Source organism: Rattus rattus, chromosome 16, assembly GCF_011064425.1.
Source record: "Rattus rattus isolate New Zealand chromosome 16, Rrattus_CSIRO_v1, whole genome shotgun sequence".
Classification (NCBI taxonomy): domain Eukaryota; kingdom Metazoa; phylum Chordata; class Mammalia; order Rodentia; family Muridae; genus Rattus; species Rattus rattus.
Genome location: NC_046169.1, coordinates 8,191,552 through 8,210,054, shown reverse-complemented (window position 1 = coordinate 8,210,054; position 18,503 = coordinate 8,191,552). Strand labels below are relative to the sequence as shown.

Sequence of the window (18,503 nt, the reverse complement as noted above, 5' to 3'; positions counted from 1 at the left end):
CATCCACATGAATATTTTTTAAATTTTTGGAATTGTTCTTTAGAACCAGGAAGCCTGAGAGAGCCTGTCTCAGTGATTTATGACAAAAAACACTTGAGACTGCACACTTTATGACACTGCACACTTGGGCCATGGCTCAGAAGTAAGAGTGTGTGTGTGTGTGTGTGTGTGTGTGTGTGTGTGTGTGTGTGTGTGTGTGTGTGCTTAAATCTCTTTAAAGAAAGGGGTAGGACTCCTATCCAGTTCCACAAGCACGCCCTAGCGCTGACTAGCGGCTGCCTCATCTGAGCAACGGCAGCCATTCAGACAGAGCACCCCAAAGAGGGCTATGTTCTGCGCCTGCGCCCGGCGGGCAGCCGAAAGAGGCTGCTCTGCGCAGGCGCCCTGACCACTTCCGGGATCTGTCAGCCGCTCCCTCTAGGCCTCCCTCCTCCGTCCGCGCCCGCCGGAGCCTGTTCGCGTCGACTGACCAGAGTCCGCGAATCGTTCGCTCCGGACCTCCCGACCTCCCCTACCCCAGGTAAGGAGCCGCAGGGCCGAGAGTCTGGTCCGGGTCGCCTCCATTTCTTGTATGTTCTATGGCACGCGGGGGCGGCGGGCCCAGGTCGGTTAGGCGCGGGGTCTTGAGCTGAGGGGGCCGGGATCTCCGTTCTTCGTGGTTACCCCTGAGTCCCTGATCCCCATCTCCACCTTACCCCCACACCACCCCCCAACACACACAGACACAGACCGAGCGTTCCTGAGCACTTTCCAGCTGCCCTCCGTCTCGGATGGGAGAAGGAACAGCTTGGCCTCCGACACCCCCACAGTACCATTTGCACCCCTACTGTGAGCGTTTACCACAATCTGTAAAATTAGTTTAGACGGGCTGATCTCCCCCGATGGCTTGTCACGGTGGCTTGTTCATCTCTTCAACGTCTAGGATGTTGCCTAGAGCAGCCTCCGATCCATCAGTTATTGGGGAACCCTCCCCAGCAAGAGAAAACCCATCTTTCGAGTAGCCTTAAGATTCCTTTGCTCCAGCCCCCGCCCCAAGTCAAAGTTGTTCTCTCCTCTTCATTCGGATTCATAGGGTCCTTTATGTAGAACCGCCGGAGTTCCCATTTGACTCTGTCATTTGTCAGGTGTCTTGAAAGGTTGTTTCTTGATGCCTCAGTTTCCCCAACTGCAGTAAGTAAGAAGATTCTTAGTCCGCTTGGTTTTATTGGGTTCATGTGGAGTTCATTTGCTTGAGTTGCTTACAGTAATTCCTAACCCAGAGTAGCTGATCTAAAATAAGTAACAGCCGTTACTAGTGCCTTCATTTCCTTTCTGCTCTTTCCTCCGGAGAAGGACTTGAGGACTAGGTTTTATTTGTTTCTGGCCCCATTCAGATACTTAACATTGTTGGAAACATGGGAAGCACTTAATAAATAGCACCTTAGAATCTCTGAGTATAAAACCATCTGTTGTCGTGGTGCGACTTGGGAGGCTCCTATCTCCTCCTCGCCAAGTTTTCTGAAATGACCTAGTTTGGCATCCTATCTTATCAGTTTCACGTAATCTTTTGGTTTCCATGTAGGCCTTAGGATTTCAGATCTCTAGAAGTTATCAGTTCGGGGTGCTGTCTGGGGGCGTGGGGCCTCTTCAGTTCATCTTCTGTCACAACTGGGGGATCCTTCTGGAAATTGCAGACTCCTATGGAGGATGGGTGGCAGTGTTTTGATCTAAATTATCTAGCGTTAGGTCAAAATAAGTTCTCTACAGGAAGTGTGGAGATGGTCTGACGAAGCTGGAATTTAGAATGAAGCCTGTCTGAGCATTGGTAGGGTGTGGTAACCTTGTTGGAGCTCTTGTTGGTATCGCTGGGTTGGGTAATGAGAGCAATTAGAAACTAGATGAATCACAGATTTGAAAATGACCCTAACAGGGAATGGAAGATCTAACTTAACATGAATTTGTCAAGTTCTAGTGGAATGGAGCCAAGACATCAACATAGGTAGACGTGTCCAAGTTCAGAGGATCCTTCTAGGGCTGGTCCAAAGCTTTGTGTCAGAGACTAATTTACTGGGCTTGCAAGATGGCTCTGCCATTAAAGGCTAGGCTTACAGAAAACTAACTTATTGGGGTCCGTTCTGGGGTGCTTTTATGTGCTATCTCACTTAACCTTCCTGACGGTTGTCTTGTAATGTCATTTGGAGATGAAATGAAAAACGTCCCAGCGTCTCATGATGTATGTGTTAAAACAAAGATTCAAACTCAGGTCCCCTTGTCTCCAGATGCCATGGCTAACCAGATAGTAAAATGAGTCCACTGGAAGGCTGGGAACGTGGCTGAGTTGGTGGAGCCCTTGCCCTGGTGTGCACAGTGTGCGGGTTGGCTCCCCAGCAGGGCAGGAAGAAAAGACTGTGCTAAGTGAAAACCGAAGAGAGTAGGAGCCCATGGAGTCACCTCTTCTTCAGTCCTTTTCATCCCTCAGTGCTGGACAGCGGCAACAGAAGCCTGGGTTTTTGGTTGTTGGTTATGTTTGAGACAGATTCTTAATTGTATATAGTCCTGGTTGGCCTGGAACTCACAGAGATCCTTCTGCCTCTGCCTCCTGAGTGCCCAGAAAACCTATTAAGTTCACGTCATCACCTATAGTGTTCACCTTTCTCCTTTTGAGCCTTGTTAAGATTTTCAAACACTGCTTAACTATCACCTGCTGTTTAGTGACTTTAAATTATCACCATATGAATAAAGGTTTGTTTTGCTTGGTACAAAATTGTGGCTTAAAATAGCCAAATGACTATAAAGGAAGGACATGTCTGAATGTATATTCAATTATAGGACTTGACTGAAAGAACAAAATTAGAAATGCAGTTGTAGAAGTAATTCTGCTGTTCTTTAGGAAGTGTGTCCTTAGAAACCCTGAGTGGGAGAATGAGAAGTCTTTATCTGCAGGTGTGACTCTCAGCTCTTCAGGAAATGGATGCCCCCTTTACATATGGGTAGCCAAGGCTTACAAACCAGCTTCGTTCCCTTAAAAAGCAAGTCCATCAGCTTTGGGGTCTAAGCTGCATTGCTCACAGTTAGTAATATTTGTAACAATTGATTCTTTTAAGGTTTATCTGTGTGTGTATGTTGTCATGTGTGTGGTTGCCGTGTGTGTGTTGCCGTGTGTGTTGCCATGCGTGTAGTTGCCATGCGTGTAGTTGCCATGTGTGTAGTTGCCATGCGTGTATTTGCCATGCATGGTGTTGCCATGTGTGTGTTGCCATGCGTGGGCCATGTGTGTGGTTGCCATGTGTGTGGTTGCCATGTGTGTGTTGTGTGTTGCCATGTGTGTGTTGCCATGTGTGTAGTTGCCATGTGTGTGTGTGTGTGTTGCATGTGTGTGTTGCCATGTGTGTGTTGCCATGTGTGTAGTTGCCATGTGTAGTTGCCATGTGTTGCCATGTGTGTGGTGCCATGCATGGTGTTGCCATGTGTGTGTTGCCATGTGTGTAGTTGCCATGTGTGGTTGCCATGTGTGTAGTTGCCATGTGGTTGCCATGTGTGTAGTTGCCATGCGTGTAGTTGCCATGTGTGTGTTGCCATGTGTGTGGTTGCCTGCAGAGAGCTCTCAGGTTCTTTGGAGCTGGAAACACACAGAGCTACTTGACCTGGTGCTGGGAACTGAACTCTGCTCCTCCAGGAGAGGAGCAGGTGCTGCTGACCCCTGAACTTACTTCTCTTTGACCGTGGCTTCCTTTATAGAGTGTTTCTTTTTTTTTTTTTTTTTTGGTTTTTTTTTTCGGAGCTGAGGACTGAACCCAGGGCCTTGTCTCTTCCATTCATTCTCTGCTAGTGTCGAATCCCTATCTCACTGGGCATGGAAACACATGGCCTGTGATCAGGACGCTAAGGCAGAAGTATTGTTAATTGGAAACCAGCCTGGGCTACATATAAAGACTGTCTCAAAGGAAAAGACATTAATTACAGCATTCAGTAGGCAAGGGCAGGTGGATCTCTGTTTGAGGCCAGCCTGGTCTACATAGTAAGTTCCAGGCAGCCAAGGCTGTAAGTGAGAAGAAAGGACATTTCATCCCAAACACATCATCACTTTATCCCCTAACGGCTAAGACTTGTTCTTACCTAAGGCAAGACCATTATCATAGCTAGGATGAAGATAATTTCATGCTGTTATATAATAATCAAATTCAAATTTGTTACACAACACATGTCTTTTATGGTTATTTTTAAACATACTAATTAGAATCAACCATCTTTTATGAAATTTGATTTTCTTAGCTCTTTTGAAATCTAGAACAGATTCTTCCCTCTACCTCCCAAGTGCTGGGATCTAAGCTGTTTGCTGCCATACCTGTCCATACTGCCTTTTAAAGTAGTCCAGGCAAGCTGTTTTCTAGAGGGCACCTCTGGGCTTTTCGAGAGAGACAGAGAATGAGCAAGTGTGTGAGGTGTGTTTATGTGTGTGCTTGTGCTCACATGAGAACTGTGTGCTTGTGGTGTGCGTCCATGGGAATGTGCCATGGCATGTGCAGATGTCAAAGGACGCCTCCCTCCCATGTCAGTCCTCACCTTCTACCTCGTTTGAGACAGAGACCCTTCCGTTGCACACTACAGTGTGTCCTGAGGCCCTCCGGAGAGTCTCCTGTCTCCACCTTCTAGCTCCCTGTAGGATCACTGGGACCACAGAGGCTCTCGCTGCTGTTTCCAACTGTCCTCAGGGTCTGGGGGACCAGAGCTCAGGCCGTCTGGCTTGCACAGCAAGTGCTTTAACCGCTCAGCATATCTGAGGAGCTACATCAGTGTCGACTTCTGGTGTTGCTTTCTGCTCTACCTCCTGTAAGCTGAAAGGAAGATCCAGGCCTCGATTGCACTTAGAGTAGATATGTTTGGCAGGCGTGCTTCATAACTGGGTTGGTCATCTTCCAAGGTTTATCTAGGATGGCCTGTAACTTCCTGTTAGCCTGACTGACTAACTGACTTTCTTTCAAGGCAGAGTCTACTCCATAGTCCAGGATGACCTGGAACTCTCCCAGAGTTCCTCTGGCTTCTGCCTGTTGAGTGCTGAGGTGCACTTGGTCAGATTGACTTTTATTCTAAAGTGACTTGTAGGGATGTCCTGGGGCGTGTCCTTGTGAGTGCAGGTGCTGTGGGGCTGGAGTTACAGTGGCTGTGACGGTCACTGTGGGTGCCAAGACTTACCCAGGTCCTCTGTGGTAGCACTGCTAACTGCTGGGCCACCTCTTCATCCTCTCTTCAGTGGGGATTAACCTGGGGCCTTCCGCATGCTGGCAAGCACTCTCCCATTGAGCCGTATCCCCAGGTCTTCCCGCCTTGAGTTTCTGCTTTGTTTTTATAAGTATCCTGCTGCGGATGACGAATTAAATCATTGTTTTCAAACCCCTGGGACTGTGGGTTTAGATCACTCTGCTCCTGTTTGTAGCTACAGGTTTGGTTACTTGGTCAAGGTGATGCCTATCAGACTTCTTTATTGTGAAAGCATGTTTTCCTTCTCATAACTTAGTAAGTCCTGTGTGGAGTTGTAGTTTGAGGCTGAATACCTACTCCATCATCAGTCTGTGATTTGAGAGTCAGTTGGTGACCCTTGAGAGTAGATTCCATACTGGTGGTTATTGTGCTCTAGTCCTTGTTACGGAATTGTTTTTTGGTTTTTTTTGGTTTTTTTGTTTTTTTTTTTATTCTTTTTTTCGGAGCTGGGGACCGAACCCAGGGCCTTGCGCTTGCTAGGCAAGCACTCTACCACTGAGCTAAATCCCCAACCCCACGGAATGATTTTTGTATTGCAAGTGACTCTTCTTACTGGGAGATCAATGTTGTGTTTATCCCCAAATAGGTGAGTCCTTCTGATAACTTGAACTCTTAGTGCGTGACATTTTGAGTGTTTTCTTTCCTGTTGCTCGTTACAGCTTTCTGACCTGTGAAAACACATAGGAATCATGTCTCTGCATCAGTTTCTGCTAGAGCCAATCACCTGCCATGCCTGGAACAGGGATCGGACCCGTAAGTGTGCTTTGAATTTCCTGGTGCTTCTCTGTGGAGTGGGCTTGTATAGAGGCCAGAGAGCCATGTCAAGTGTCTTCCTTAATTGTTTGAGACAGGGCCTCTCAGTGAGCTTGGAATATTTCAGTTTGGCTAGGCTGCTCTGCCAGTGGCCAGTGAGCTGCAGGTGTCCTCCATCTTGGCCCCACCCCACCCCAGTGCTGAGGTTATGGGCATATGCCGCCACGTCGGAGTTTACATGGGTTTGGGGGGTTCCACTCAGGTCCTCCTATTTATGTGGCCAGCATATTACCAGCTGAGCTATAGCCAGCAGTTACAATTCTCAAACTCCAGAGCTGCAAGTAACATCAGGGATGGCACGCTGTTAACAGTTGTGCTGCCTGCCTTCCTCAGAGATCGCACTGAGCCCCAATAATCATGAAGTGCACATCTACAAGAAGAATGGGAGTCAGTGGACAAAAGCTCACGAGCTGAAGGAACATAACGGACACATCACAGGTAAGGCAGCTGCAGGCTCAGTGTGCTCTTTCCACACAGAGCACCTTCCTCAGTAAGTAAAGCGCCTCATCATGCCAAATGGACCCTCACATTCCAAGTGCCGTAGGACTTACTGAGGCTTCTCTTTGCTTTCTTTCCTTTGTTCTTCTTTTCTCTTTTTTCTCTGGAGCTGAGGACCCAGGGCCTTGCGCTTGCTAGGCACTCTACTACTGAGCTAAATCCCCAACCCCTTTGTTCTTCTTTTCTCTTTTTTTCTTCAGGTTTTTTGAGACAAGGTCTCTTTATGTAACCCTGGCTATCTTGGAACTCACTATTTGTAGACCAGGCTGGCTTTGAACCCACAGAGATCTGCTTGCTCCTGCCTCACAAGTCCTAGAATTCAGTCATCAGGCTGAATTTCTCTTTAGAGAAAATCTGAGGGAAAAAACAGTAACTTGGTTACATACTTCTTGGGGCCCAGTGGCCTGGTTGTCTGTGGAGGGCACTGAGCTTGCTCTACGGGTGGGATGAGCCAGGAAAGCCAGAGCTAGACCCTGCGAAGAGTGAGCACTGAGGAAATGTGCGGCTGACTGTCTTCGCTGTGGGACATTATCTTCCTGTGTGTTGTTTTAGGAGCCAGAGTGGCTTTTGCATGAGGCCAGGGAGGTGCCTCGGTGGGTAAAAGCATGTGCTACCAAGCTCAGTGACCTAAGTTCAGTTCTTGAGACTCACAGGGAAGAAGAGGACTCACTCCCACCAGCCGTCATGTGACTCTGCATGTGCACCGTGGGACATGTACAAGCCCACATGCTCATACTCCAGATAGGAGTTGTTAACACTAAAGCAGGAGTGACATGGCCAGCACCTTGTCAGACTACCTTTCAGACAGTTAGCAGAGTCTCCTGAATCAGGAGACCATCTTGGTTTCTATGCCAGAACGCTTAAAAGATATACAGGAGTAAGAAAGGGAGTGAAGTCCTGTTGTCTGGGGTCTTTTTTGCTTCTTTAGAAGACCCCATCCATGCTTGTTGAGTGTGTATGCGGGTGCTCAGACATTCATGTGCTGTTTTCAGTGCTGGCTGTCAGGTGTGAAAGTGTCTGGAAACCACTGAACCACTCACTGCTTATAGATCGATCTTCTACTTGGTCATTGTCTCTGGGAGGTGGAGAAAAGCAGATTAGGATTTCAGGGTCATCCTCAGCTACATAAGGAAGTTTGTGACCAGCCTGGGCTACAAAAGACTGTCATACTGATTATCCTAAAGATATTCTTGCCTAGATCAGAAATCAGCAAAAAACCAACGTAGCATGAGTTTGACCTTCTGTATCCTTTGAAGTTGTCCAGTACTGGGGTGGGGAGAGATGGCCCAGTAGATAAAGTGCCTGCCTTGAAAGCATGAACACATGAGTTCAAATCCCCAAAAGCCAGGCATGGCTGAACATACACAGAATCCTGGGTCTTAGGTGGTGGGGTAGCTGGCTAGCCAGTCTACAGTGGCTTCAGATGCAGGGAAGCCTGTTTCAAAAGGGCGGGAAGAGCAGTAGAGGAAGACGCCCGAGGTTGATCTCTGGCTTCTGTGCACCCGCATGAGCACAGAGTTGTCCAGCATCCCAGCACCTCCATCGCGGCTCCTAACCACGCTCCCTGCTTTACCAGGCGGTTTGCATGCTGTGCTTCTGAGCTCTAGAGCATCATGTGGCATCAACACTAGCAGTGCTGCTCTGCCTGCCAGGACCTTGTTCCTACAGATTTGGCCTCATGCCTATGAATAAGGACATTCAACTTAGTTTGAATTTTGGCATTAGGAAATATTTTTAAATGAGAAGAGACTAAAATGGAAGGACCCTTCCCTCCTTCCCCCAAAGAGCCAAAATTGTAAAATACTCCTAACTTTTCTCCCTACATTTCTTGGGGTCCTTTGTATTTGTATCCATTTTCTGATGGCGTCTGTTAGATCTGAAGAACCTAGAAAAGTTAATTATCCCTCTCTCAGACCCAGGCTCAATAGTGTACTCCCAGACTGTAACTATGAGGGGCAGGATCTGACAAACTCTAGAAGAGACTATCAGCATTTCCTCACAGTGTGGCCTGTGGCAGAGCTACTTGTCATCACTAACTCCTCCCCCCTTTTTTGTTGACATGGTCTCACGGCCTGGATGTCCTGGAACTCCCTATGTAGACCAAGTTGGCTTTGAATTCATAGAGATCTGCCTGTCTCTGTGTCCTGTGCATTGGGATTAAAGCCCTGAGAGATCTGCCTGTCTCTGTGTCCTGTGCATTGGGATTAAAGCCCTGAGAGATCTGCCTGTCTCTGTGTCCTGTGCGTTGGGATTAAAGCCCTGAGAGATCTGCCTGTCTCTGTGTCCTGTGCATTGGGATTAAAGCCCTGAGAGATCTGCCTGTCTCTGTGTCCTGTGCGTTGGGATTAAAGCCCTTACAGATCTGCCTGTCTCTGTGTCCTGTGTGTTGGGATTAAAGCCCTTAGAGATCTGCCTGTCTCTGTGTCCTGTGCATTGGGATTAAAGTCCTGAGCCACCACACATGGCTGCTATTTCTTTTTCCTTTTTTAAAAAAATTTTTTTTTTAAATTTTATATATATGAGTACACTGTTGCTCTCTTCAGACACACCAGTAGAGGGCATCAGATCCCATTACAGATGGTTATGAACCACCATGTGGTTGCTGGGATTTGAATTCAGGACCTTTGGAAGAGCAGTCAGTGCTCTTAACCACTGAGCCATCTCTTTGGTCCTCTTTTTTTTTTTTTTTTTTTTTTTTTTTTTTTCCAGAGCTGAGGGCCAATCCAGGGCCTTGCGCCATAGACAAGCGCTCTACCACTGAGCTAAATCCCCAATCCCTCCTCCCTTTTTTTTTTTTTTTTTTTTTGTCTAGACAGGGTTTCTTTTTCCCTGACTGTCTGAGAACTCACTCTGTAGGTAGTGCTGGCCTGGAACTCAGAGATGCACCTGCCTCTGCCTCCAATCTTTAATCTGCTGAGATTAAAGGCCTGCACCACTTGCCTGATGTTCAGCTACCTCTTTAAAATATTTTCCTACGCTGAGAGGACAGCTCGGTGGATAAAGTGCTTGGCTGTGTAAGTGTGAGGGCTGGAGCTCAGACCCCCGGAACCCACAGAAATGCTGGGCGGACTGCTGAACAGAATCCTAGCTCTCTAAGGGACAGTCAGGGATGCCCAGACAAGCTAGGTAGCTAGAGTAGCAGGAACGGACAAGCTCTGAGTTCACTGAGATCCTGCCTCAATGAATAAAGGTGGGGAATGATCGAGAAAGACACTTGATGACAATTTCAGGCCTCCAGAGGCACATGGGAATGTGTGCAACACATAGGCAAAAACAAAGCAAGCCCCAAACCATTTCATTATAGAAATCTTACATGAGGGTGTGTGTGTGTGTGTGTGTGTGTGTGTGTGTGTGTGTGTGTCTGTGTCTGTGTCTGTGTCTGTGTCTGTGTCTGTGTCTGTGTCAGAAAGATCACGAGTTTAAGAGTATTCTCAGCTCCATTGGGAATTCAAGGCCAACCTGGGCTTCTTGACACCCTGTCCTAAAAGAAAACATAAACTCCCAGTTCTGTTCTATCTGACTTTGTCAGGATCCCCTGTCCTCCCGTGTCCTTGGGAGAGAAACAGCCTTGGTTTTGTATGAGATGATAACCATAGATAGGAGAAGGGTGGGGAGACACCAAGCCCACGGCTACCCCATGCCCAGCTGTCACCTGCCAAAGCCCAGTCCCTTGTCACTGGCCAGAGGCAGCAAGTGACCTGTGCCTCACTTGCAGGTATTGACTGGGCTCCTAAGAGCGACCGTATTGTCACTTGTGGGGCGGACCGCAACGCCTATGTGTGGAGTCAGAAAGACGGCATCTGGAAGCCGACCCTGGTGATCCTGAGGATTAACCGTGCAGCCACTTTCGTGAAGTGGTCTCCACTCGAGAACAAGTTTGCTGTGGGGAGCGGAGCCCGGCTCATCTCTGTTTGCTACTTTGAGTCTGAAAATGACTGGTGAGCAATGTTGCATGTGCCCTCATTCCGCTTTGTATACTCCATGCTTGGATGCTGTGCTCTTGGCACCTGTTGAGACTCCATGTTCACCGCAGTGGCCCTCCCTGGGCTGGAGAGGGTTTCTCCCTCTCACTTCCTCTCCCTGAATAACTGTTGCTTCTCCTGTGCACACGACTCGTTCCCACACCTTTTTTTTTAAACCTTTCCTTCCCTTCCTTACTCCCCTACTTCATTTTGTCCTTTACTTTCTCCCTCCCCCTTCCTTTTCCCTCCCCCCTTCCCTTTCTGCCTTCAGTTCCTTCATTTCCGTCCTCCCTTTTCCCGCTCCCCACTTTTGTTAATTTATATAGGAAACCTTCAGCCACAGTAACCGTTTGCTGTTTGTGGTAGACTGTCTGTCCCCTTTATAGGTAAATTAGACCCGACTGTGGTCTCAGATGTAGTTTGAAAAGAAGCTGTGTATGGGTGACATTGCCCAGCTGTAGGCAGTCAGCCGGCCAGGGGTGCTGCACACATGTAATCCCAGCACTCAGAGTTGCAGACCAGTCTGAGGTACGAGCAGCGAGGCCAAGGCCAGCCTGAACTATGTATGGGGAACTTCTCTAACAAAGAGCAAGCCGGTGGGCCACCCTTCAGCAGGGCCATAAAGAAGTTCTCAGGTGTAAGTCAGAGGACATCACTACAACAGTAAAAATCATGGCACTTAGAGGACTGACTTCAGTAATGTAGCGAACATTTCTTGTGCATTCCAGAATTTAAATGATGGTTATAAAAGTCCGGTTCAGCTGTTGGATTGGAGGTGGGTTTATTGGGGTGCCGTGGAGAACGTCACCATTTTTGTTTATGAGAACAGTGTGTATTGGTTTTCTCCTTTCCTAGGTGGGTGAGCAAGCACATTAAGAAGCCGATCCGCTCCACAGTCCTCAGCCTGGACTGGCATCCCAACAATGTTTTGCTGGCTGCAGGCTCCTGTGACTTCAAATGCAGGTGGGGATAAAAGAAATACTGAGCGCCCTGGGCTGCCTGTTGTCAGCCTCCACGGCGTCCATGGGCTTCCTTTTGTGCAAAGTCTATAATAGCACTGTGGGGACTCAGAGATGAAGGAACTTAGGTCTAGAAAAGGAGTTGGGGCTGGAAATGGGGCTCAGTGGTGGAGCACTTGGCTACCTAGAACAATACCCTGGCTTCCATCCCCAAGCCCTGCATAAGCCAGGCCTGGTGGTACATGCCCGTAACCCTAGCACTCTGGATGGGAGGCAGGCAAGTCAGAAGTTCATGATCATCCGCAGTTACGTAGTGAGTTTGAGGCCAGCCTAGGCTACATGAGACCCCATGGGGGTGGTGGTGGAGGATAGTGGTACTGAGAGAGTGAGCTGGTGCACAGTGATTAAAAGATCAAGGAATAACAGATACAGTGGACTAGGTCAGCGGGCATAGCAGGTCAGCGGGCACAGCAGGTCAGCGGGCACAGCAGGCTGGCGGGCACAGTGAGTGTTCTTTAGGTAGAGTATCAGTAGTTTAAAGTTCAGTATTAACTCATGCTCCCTTCCAGTCTCTTTCTCAGTTTTTAAAAATAGATTTTTTGGGGTTGGGGATTTAGCTCAGTGGTAGAGCACTTGCCTAGCAAGCGTAAGGCCCTGGGTTCGGTCCCCAGCTCCAAAAAAAGAATTTAAAAAAAAAAAAAAGAAGTTCCCAGGAGCTAGAGTTATAGATGGTTGGGAGCCACCTGGTGCTGGGAACCCAACTCCAGTCCCCTGCAAGAGCAGCAGTGCTGTTAACCACTGGGCCGTCTCGTCAGTCCTGTTTGGTTTGAAACATGTAGCCCAGGTTGGACTAGAACTCACCACCCTCCCTCAGCTTCTTCTTGTGCTGGAATTATAATCGTGCATCTTCATGCCTGACAGCCTGTCTTCCTTTCTTTCTTTTTTTAAGTTTTTTTTTTTATCTTATGTATCTGAGTATACTGTCTTCAGACACACCAGAAGAGGACACTAGATCCCATTACAGATGGTTGTGAGCCACCATGTGGTTGCTGGGATTTGAACTCAGGACCTCTGGAAGAACAGTCAGTGCTCTTAACCACTGAGCCATCCCTCCAGCCCAGACCTGTCTTCTTGACTACAGTTTTAGTTCCTCATTAGGAATCCCAGGCCACAGACTGCAGACAACAGAATGAACCTGACATAACGAAATGTCACTGAACAGCGTACTGAGAGCTGTTACTGCACCTTTTCAGTTAAGTGGCTTTATCTGTCATTAGCCAAAGGCTAGAGGAAATCAGCCGTACTGCTAAGAGCTTTGAGAATCATAACCACAGAATTGCTTTTTAAAAGTTGTTCATCAGGGATTTTTCCCCTTAGAAAAGAAAAACAAAACATTACTGGTTTGTGTTGATTTTTGGTGGCAGAGTTCAGTACCTATGTCAGGGTTTCTCAGCCTGTGGATTGTGACCCCTTCCACAGGGGTCACCTAAGACCACTGGATAACACAGGTTTAATTATTTATAACAGTAGTAAAATGACAGTTATGAAGTAACAACAAAAACAATTTTACGATTGAGGGATGGGTCACCACAACATGAGGAGCTGTATTATAGGATTGCAGTGTTAGGAAGGGTGAGAGCCACAGGCCTATGTGAGCATTTTTAAACTTGACCAGAGATTCATCTTTAGATTTAACTACAGAACAGAACAGAACAGTGGCTCAGTGGAAGGACACTTGCCTGGCATGTCCCAAAGCCTAGGCTTCATTTCTCTGCATTGCAAATAGAAGACTAAGGCGGAGGAGGAGGAGGAAGGGGCAGAGGGGAAGAGGATACATGGGCAGGTGCCCAGCCCCGCAGGGGAAAGAGAGGGGAGGGAGCTCATGGCTCTCCTTCCTGATGCCTTAGCCTTCCAGAGTCTCCTCTGCCACTCTAGTTTGGAGTCTGGTTTGGAGTTGGGCTTAGGGAGCCAGAGGAATTGGGGCTTTGTTTGTTTGTTTGTTTGTTTGTTGAGACAGGGTTTTTCTCTGGAGCCCTAGCTGTCATGGATCTTGTTCTGTAGACCAGGCTGGCCTCAAACTCAGTATCTGCCTGCCTTGGCCACTCAAGTGCTGGGATTGAAGGTGTGAGCCATAGCCACCCAGCAGAGTGCTTTTAAGGAGACTGGAGGGAGGTTCAGTTTCCCCGAGTCTCCCCCTAGCTGGGCTACCTTGTACTTCTGCTGTTCCTGTCTTGGCCTCCAGGGGGCTGTAGTTATGGGTGAGCACCACATAGGTTCGGGTGTTTGTAAAGAGGAGAGGAGTAAGAAGTCGCAGGTAGGCAGGGTCCAGCAGTTTCTTGCCCCTCCCTTCCTGAGTCTGGGCATTTTACACCCCGCTGTGGGGAACTAGATGGAGACAGGGAGTTTGCAAAAGACTGAGGACATTGGCTGAGAAGGATCCTCTGCGTCATAGACTGTCCCTGCCGTAAAGGTGACAGTGGGCCTGAGGTGGGAAGCCAGCCCTCCTGGCAGGGCTAGGGAGCTGCCTGCCTTTCCTCAGTGCCCTCTCTTAGCTTTTTCTCTAGTGTGCTCACCCCTAGCTTTGTCTGTCTCTGTGTTGTGTATACATGTGGGGTGTGGAGAGCAGAGCTGGCTTCAGATACTGTCCTCTTCTCTCCCACCTTGTTTTTTGAGAGAGTCTCTCACCAAGCCTGGTGTTTGCTATTTCAGCTACACTGCCTGGCCAGCGAGCCCGGGTGTGACCCTCCACCCTGCTCAGTGCTTGGTTCTTTATGGGTGCTGCCATGCCCCGCTTTTACGTCGGTGATGAGGATCTGAACTTAGGTCAGCAAGCACTTCACTGATTGGCCATCTCCTTGGCTCCCCAACACCCGCGTCTTTGGGAGACACTGTCCCACTGTGTAGCCCTGACTGACTGGCCTTGCGCTCCCTGAGCCCCTCTTGCCTCTGCCTCCTGAGCACTGAGATTAAGGTGCGAGCTGCTCAGCTTCCCAGCTCCTCTGCCTTTCAGTGACTGGGTGCTGGCTTGTGTGGGGTATGGGCCATTTCCCGCCTGTTACTGGCTGGGCTCAGCCATGCTGAGGATGCTGCTCTGGTAGGGAGAATGCAGTCTGACGTGGGTGACCGCAGCGCCTCTGTGTCTGCCACTGCTGGGCATTGGCCTTGCCCATCGTGTCTTGTTCTCAAGCTGACCCCATTGTTCTGGACTGTCTTCCGGCAGCTGCCAGCGCCTTTTTCTATACTCATATATTCTCATTTGCTTTTTTCTTCTTTTCCATGTTTGAACAACAGAGTATTTTCGGCCTACATCAAAGAGGTGGATGAGAAGCCAGCCAGCACGCCCTGGGGCAGCAAGATGCCTTTTGGTCAGCTGATGTCTGAGTTTGGTGGCAGTGGCACTGGCGGCTGGGTGCACGGGGTCAGCTTCTCTGCCAGTGGGAGCCGCCTGGCCTGGGTCAGCCATGACAGCACAGTGTCTGTTGCTGATGCCTCAAAAAGTGTGCAGTGAGTATCTACCTGGCGGGTGACGGTGGGCGTGGGTGGGAGGGGTCAGCACCACACCAAGGCTGCCCTGCCCTGGTATCTTGCAAACACCCCAACAACTGCAGCTGCCTTTAGGGTTACAGGCAGGGACCAAGTACTTGTTAATGACTTTAAAGAGTTAGGACTTCCTTCCAGAAACACTTCTTGGTGGCACTACTGGTAGTGTCCCTTTGAAGACTTTCCTGGTGTGTTGCTATCAAGAGTCCCTTCAGAATTGCTGGGTTATTCTGTGTCTGTCTGAGTGCCTCTCCCTGGGAGATGTGAACAAAGTCTTTCACCTGATGCAGTGCCAACCAAGGGAGAATTCCACCAAGGGCCAGCTTCCCAACCAGTGAGCTCACGAACACAGCACAGGTCAGAGGCTGCTCACAGGAGCATGGGTGACCCCAAAGCAGACACAGCACCACAAAACCTCACCTGGCATGGACGATGACTTGTCTAGAGAGTCATAGATAGGATCACTTTACTTCAGCTAGTCATCTGCACTATATACATGGTAGCCTCCCCATAGACCACCTGCGGTTAGTGCAGAATTGTATACAGCTAGCTGCAAGGCATAGGAGAGAGCAGCTGGGATCCCAGGTGAGGGTCCAGGTACCCTACCCCAACCTATGAGGCAGTGCCAGTAGACAGAAGGCGCACTCTGAGAGTCTCTGGAAAACAGTCACAGCTGCTCTGATGAAGATGTTGTCTGTCAAACTTGGAGGATAGCATTGCATAAGTCTGGCTGTTTGCTTATGCCAGTGTTACCCAGCAACCAAGGGAAATATGACCGAGTCATGGTTGCTCATACTTACCTTCTAGCACTCAGGAGATAGAAGCAGGAGTTTTATGAGTTCAAGGCCAGCCTGGGCTACATACAAAATCCCGTCAGAAAACCAGGACTCTTGCACCTGCCTAGCATGCACACACCTTCAGTTCCTTTTTCTAACACCACCCAAAAGAGTAGAAAGAAGAAGAGGTCCATTCTTACTCCATGCTCTCACAGAACAATGCCGCCTTCATGCTACTTGGAGAACCGGAATTACGATGACTTGTTTGTGAGGGTGTGGCCAGCGCAGCCTGGAAGAACTTTATCAGATGTGGGGGTAAAGTGTGCTCAGTAGCAAAGGAAGAAACGTAGAGCCCTCCTCTTAGGAACCTTTGTACTTTGCTGGGAGCCCTTCCCCACAAGCAGCCAAGAGAAGCTTGTGGTGACGGTCTCCAGCCTGACCACTCCGTGTATGGAAACCGCCAGGGAGAGGCATAGACCAAGGCATTGCAGAGGTGAGGTCTTCTCTCCTAAGCTGAATTTACTGTGGGAGTTCTTTTGTACAAGGTCACCCATGTTAAAAATATGATCTGGAACTCCTGTGTTACCTGGGCTGGTGTCAAGCTTATGACCCTCCTGCCTCAGCCTCCCAGATAAATGTTTCATAAGCCAGGAATGGTGGTGCAAACCTGCAATTCCAATATTCAGGAAGCCTAGACAGGGGAGGTCATGAGTTGTGAGGCCATCTTTAAAACACCAAAAATGTGAAACTGAGGGGATGGCTCACTGGGTGAAGGTGTCTGATCCTAGAGTCTACTTTGTAGAGAAGAGGACTGACTCCACACATGCAATGGTAGACACACACACACAGGTATGCTCACGACATGTATGTGCATTTAATCTTTGTGCTCTTAGCGGAGTAGGTCTGTGTCCTACACGTCACGCGTTGATCTCCCTTGTTATTGTTGGCTGTAGTGAATGCAGGGCTGGCTCTGTGCTGGCTGTCGTCACACTTATGGTTCCCAGCACTTGTTAGTGGTGTCTCTCTGCTCATTGACTAGCAGGCTTTTCCAGCCTGGTCCACTCCACCCCTCACCTTCTCTAGCATAACTGTACCACAGCATGGGTTTCAAATAATGTGTTTGTCCTTTAATTCGGGATCCACAGGATTAAGGGGCCTCTGAGACACAAGCACTTAGCTATTTTTGTGAGGTATGTGTATGTGTTTTGAGACAGGGTCTCTGAGCCCAGGCTGTCCTCAAGCTCACTGTGAGGCTCAGACAGGGCTGGAACGCAAGGTCCATCTGCCTCTGCCTCCTGAATGCTGTATTCTAGGTGTGTCCATCTGTCTGCAGCAGTTGGCTTTCAGTAATGTATCCTGTAGTCTGGGGAGAGGGCTCAGTGGGTAAGAGTTGTTTTATATGACCTGAGTTTAAATCTCCAGCACACACGTGAAAGTCAGGCATGGCCATGTGCCTGTGACCACAGAATAGAGGGGTAGAGGCAGGCAGACCTGGGAGCTTGCTGGCCAGCATGTGTAGCCAAAACATTGAGCTTCTGGTTCATTGTTCTGAGGGAGTAGCCAGAGTGAGAGTGCTAGCATGGTACACCTGAGTCTTCCTCTGGCCTCCACTGGCACGGATATGGGCGGGCACACATGCACAGTAAGAAATTACATGGTTTTCCCATAAAGTGGGGTGCTCTTAACTTATCATTAGGTGTTTTTCTGCTGTGACTAGTTACACGCTTCTGTTTATAAACACACATGCACTCAACCCTCACACACAGACATGCACGAGGCCTATTTGATGAGACTAAGATTCGTCTCATAGTGGCTCACACAGGGCATGACTGCCAGCAAGTGACTCTGGGGCCAGCACTGGTGCTCTCACCAGCAGTAGTGATAGCAAGAGCTGTGGCAGGTAAGGGAGGAAAAGCCATTGCAAGCCAAGACAGCAGTCAGAGCCAAGATGTAAGGACTTGAAAGGCCAAGAGGAGCAGAGCCCCGCACTGGGACGAAGGCAGAAAGGACGGACTCCTTGTGGTCCATGACTAGAGACTCTTTAGCAAGGAGCAGGGCCCAGGCTATACTTGACTGATTGATAGAGGGTGCTAGGGGTCAGCCAGAGCCGTGCACATATTATGCCCCCAACTAAAAGGCTTCATTTTCCGAAGGTCACTTTGGGGTCACCTATGCTTGAGATTCCTATGAGGAGAGGTCAGGGAACTCTATTTAGAGGAGTGTTAGCTAATAGTGCAGAAACCACTCTGAGAATGGGGCCTTTGTTGTCCTCTGTGTGAAGGAGCGTGGGCGGTGGCTCCCCTAGGGTAACAAGTGTTCTTGTGTTCAGGGTTTCAACTCTGAGAACGGAGTTCCTGCCGCTGCTCAGTGTGTCATTTGTCTCAGAGAACAGCGTTGTGGCTGCCGTAAGTATCTGCCATCCTCACAGTGTGCCACGTGCAGCTCCGAGCCAGAAACAATGCGTGCTCTGTGGCAGGCACAGGAGCACGTCCTTTCGCTGAAAGAGACTGGGGGGCCACGGCTGTGAGCGCTCTACTGGGGTGGAAGGTAGGCAGGGAGCCCTAGTGCTGACCGATCTCCCATTTCAGGGCCATGACTGCTGCCCGATGCTCTTTAACTACGATGACCGTGGCTGTTTGACCTTTGTGTCCAAGCTAGACGTCCCAAAACAGAGCATCCAGCGCAACATGTCTGCTATGGAACGCTTCCGTAACATG

The 18,503-nt window shown here is 49.0% G+C and overlaps 1 protein-coding gene across 1 annotated transcript in view; it reads left to right on the top strand.

Moving 5' to 3' along the window:
• The first annotated feature begins 387 nt into the window (after positions 1-387).
• Positions 388-18,503, top strand: part of Arpc1a (actin related protein 2/3 complex subunit 1A) — a 22,206-nt gene continuing 4,090 nt past the window's right edge. Inside the window, exons 1-8 of the mRNA XM_032886633.1 lie at positions 388-520; positions 5,898-5,991; positions 6,385-6,489; positions 10,265-10,487; positions 11,367-11,474; positions 14,762-14,974; positions 18,116-18,191; positions 18,375-18,503. The exon at positions 18,375-18,503 is cut by the window's right edge and continues 65 nt beyond it. Of these exons, the coding sequence (XP_032742524.1) occupies positions 5,928-5,991; positions 6,385-6,489; positions 10,265-10,487; positions 11,367-11,474; positions 14,762-14,974; positions 18,116-18,191; positions 18,375-18,503 (918 nt within the window). The 5' untranslated portion in view covers positions 388-520; positions 5,898-5,927. The remainder of the gene's footprint in view (positions 521-5,897; positions 5,992-6,384; positions 6,490-10,264; positions 10,488-11,366; positions 11,475-14,761; positions 14,975-18,115; positions 18,192-18,374) is intronic.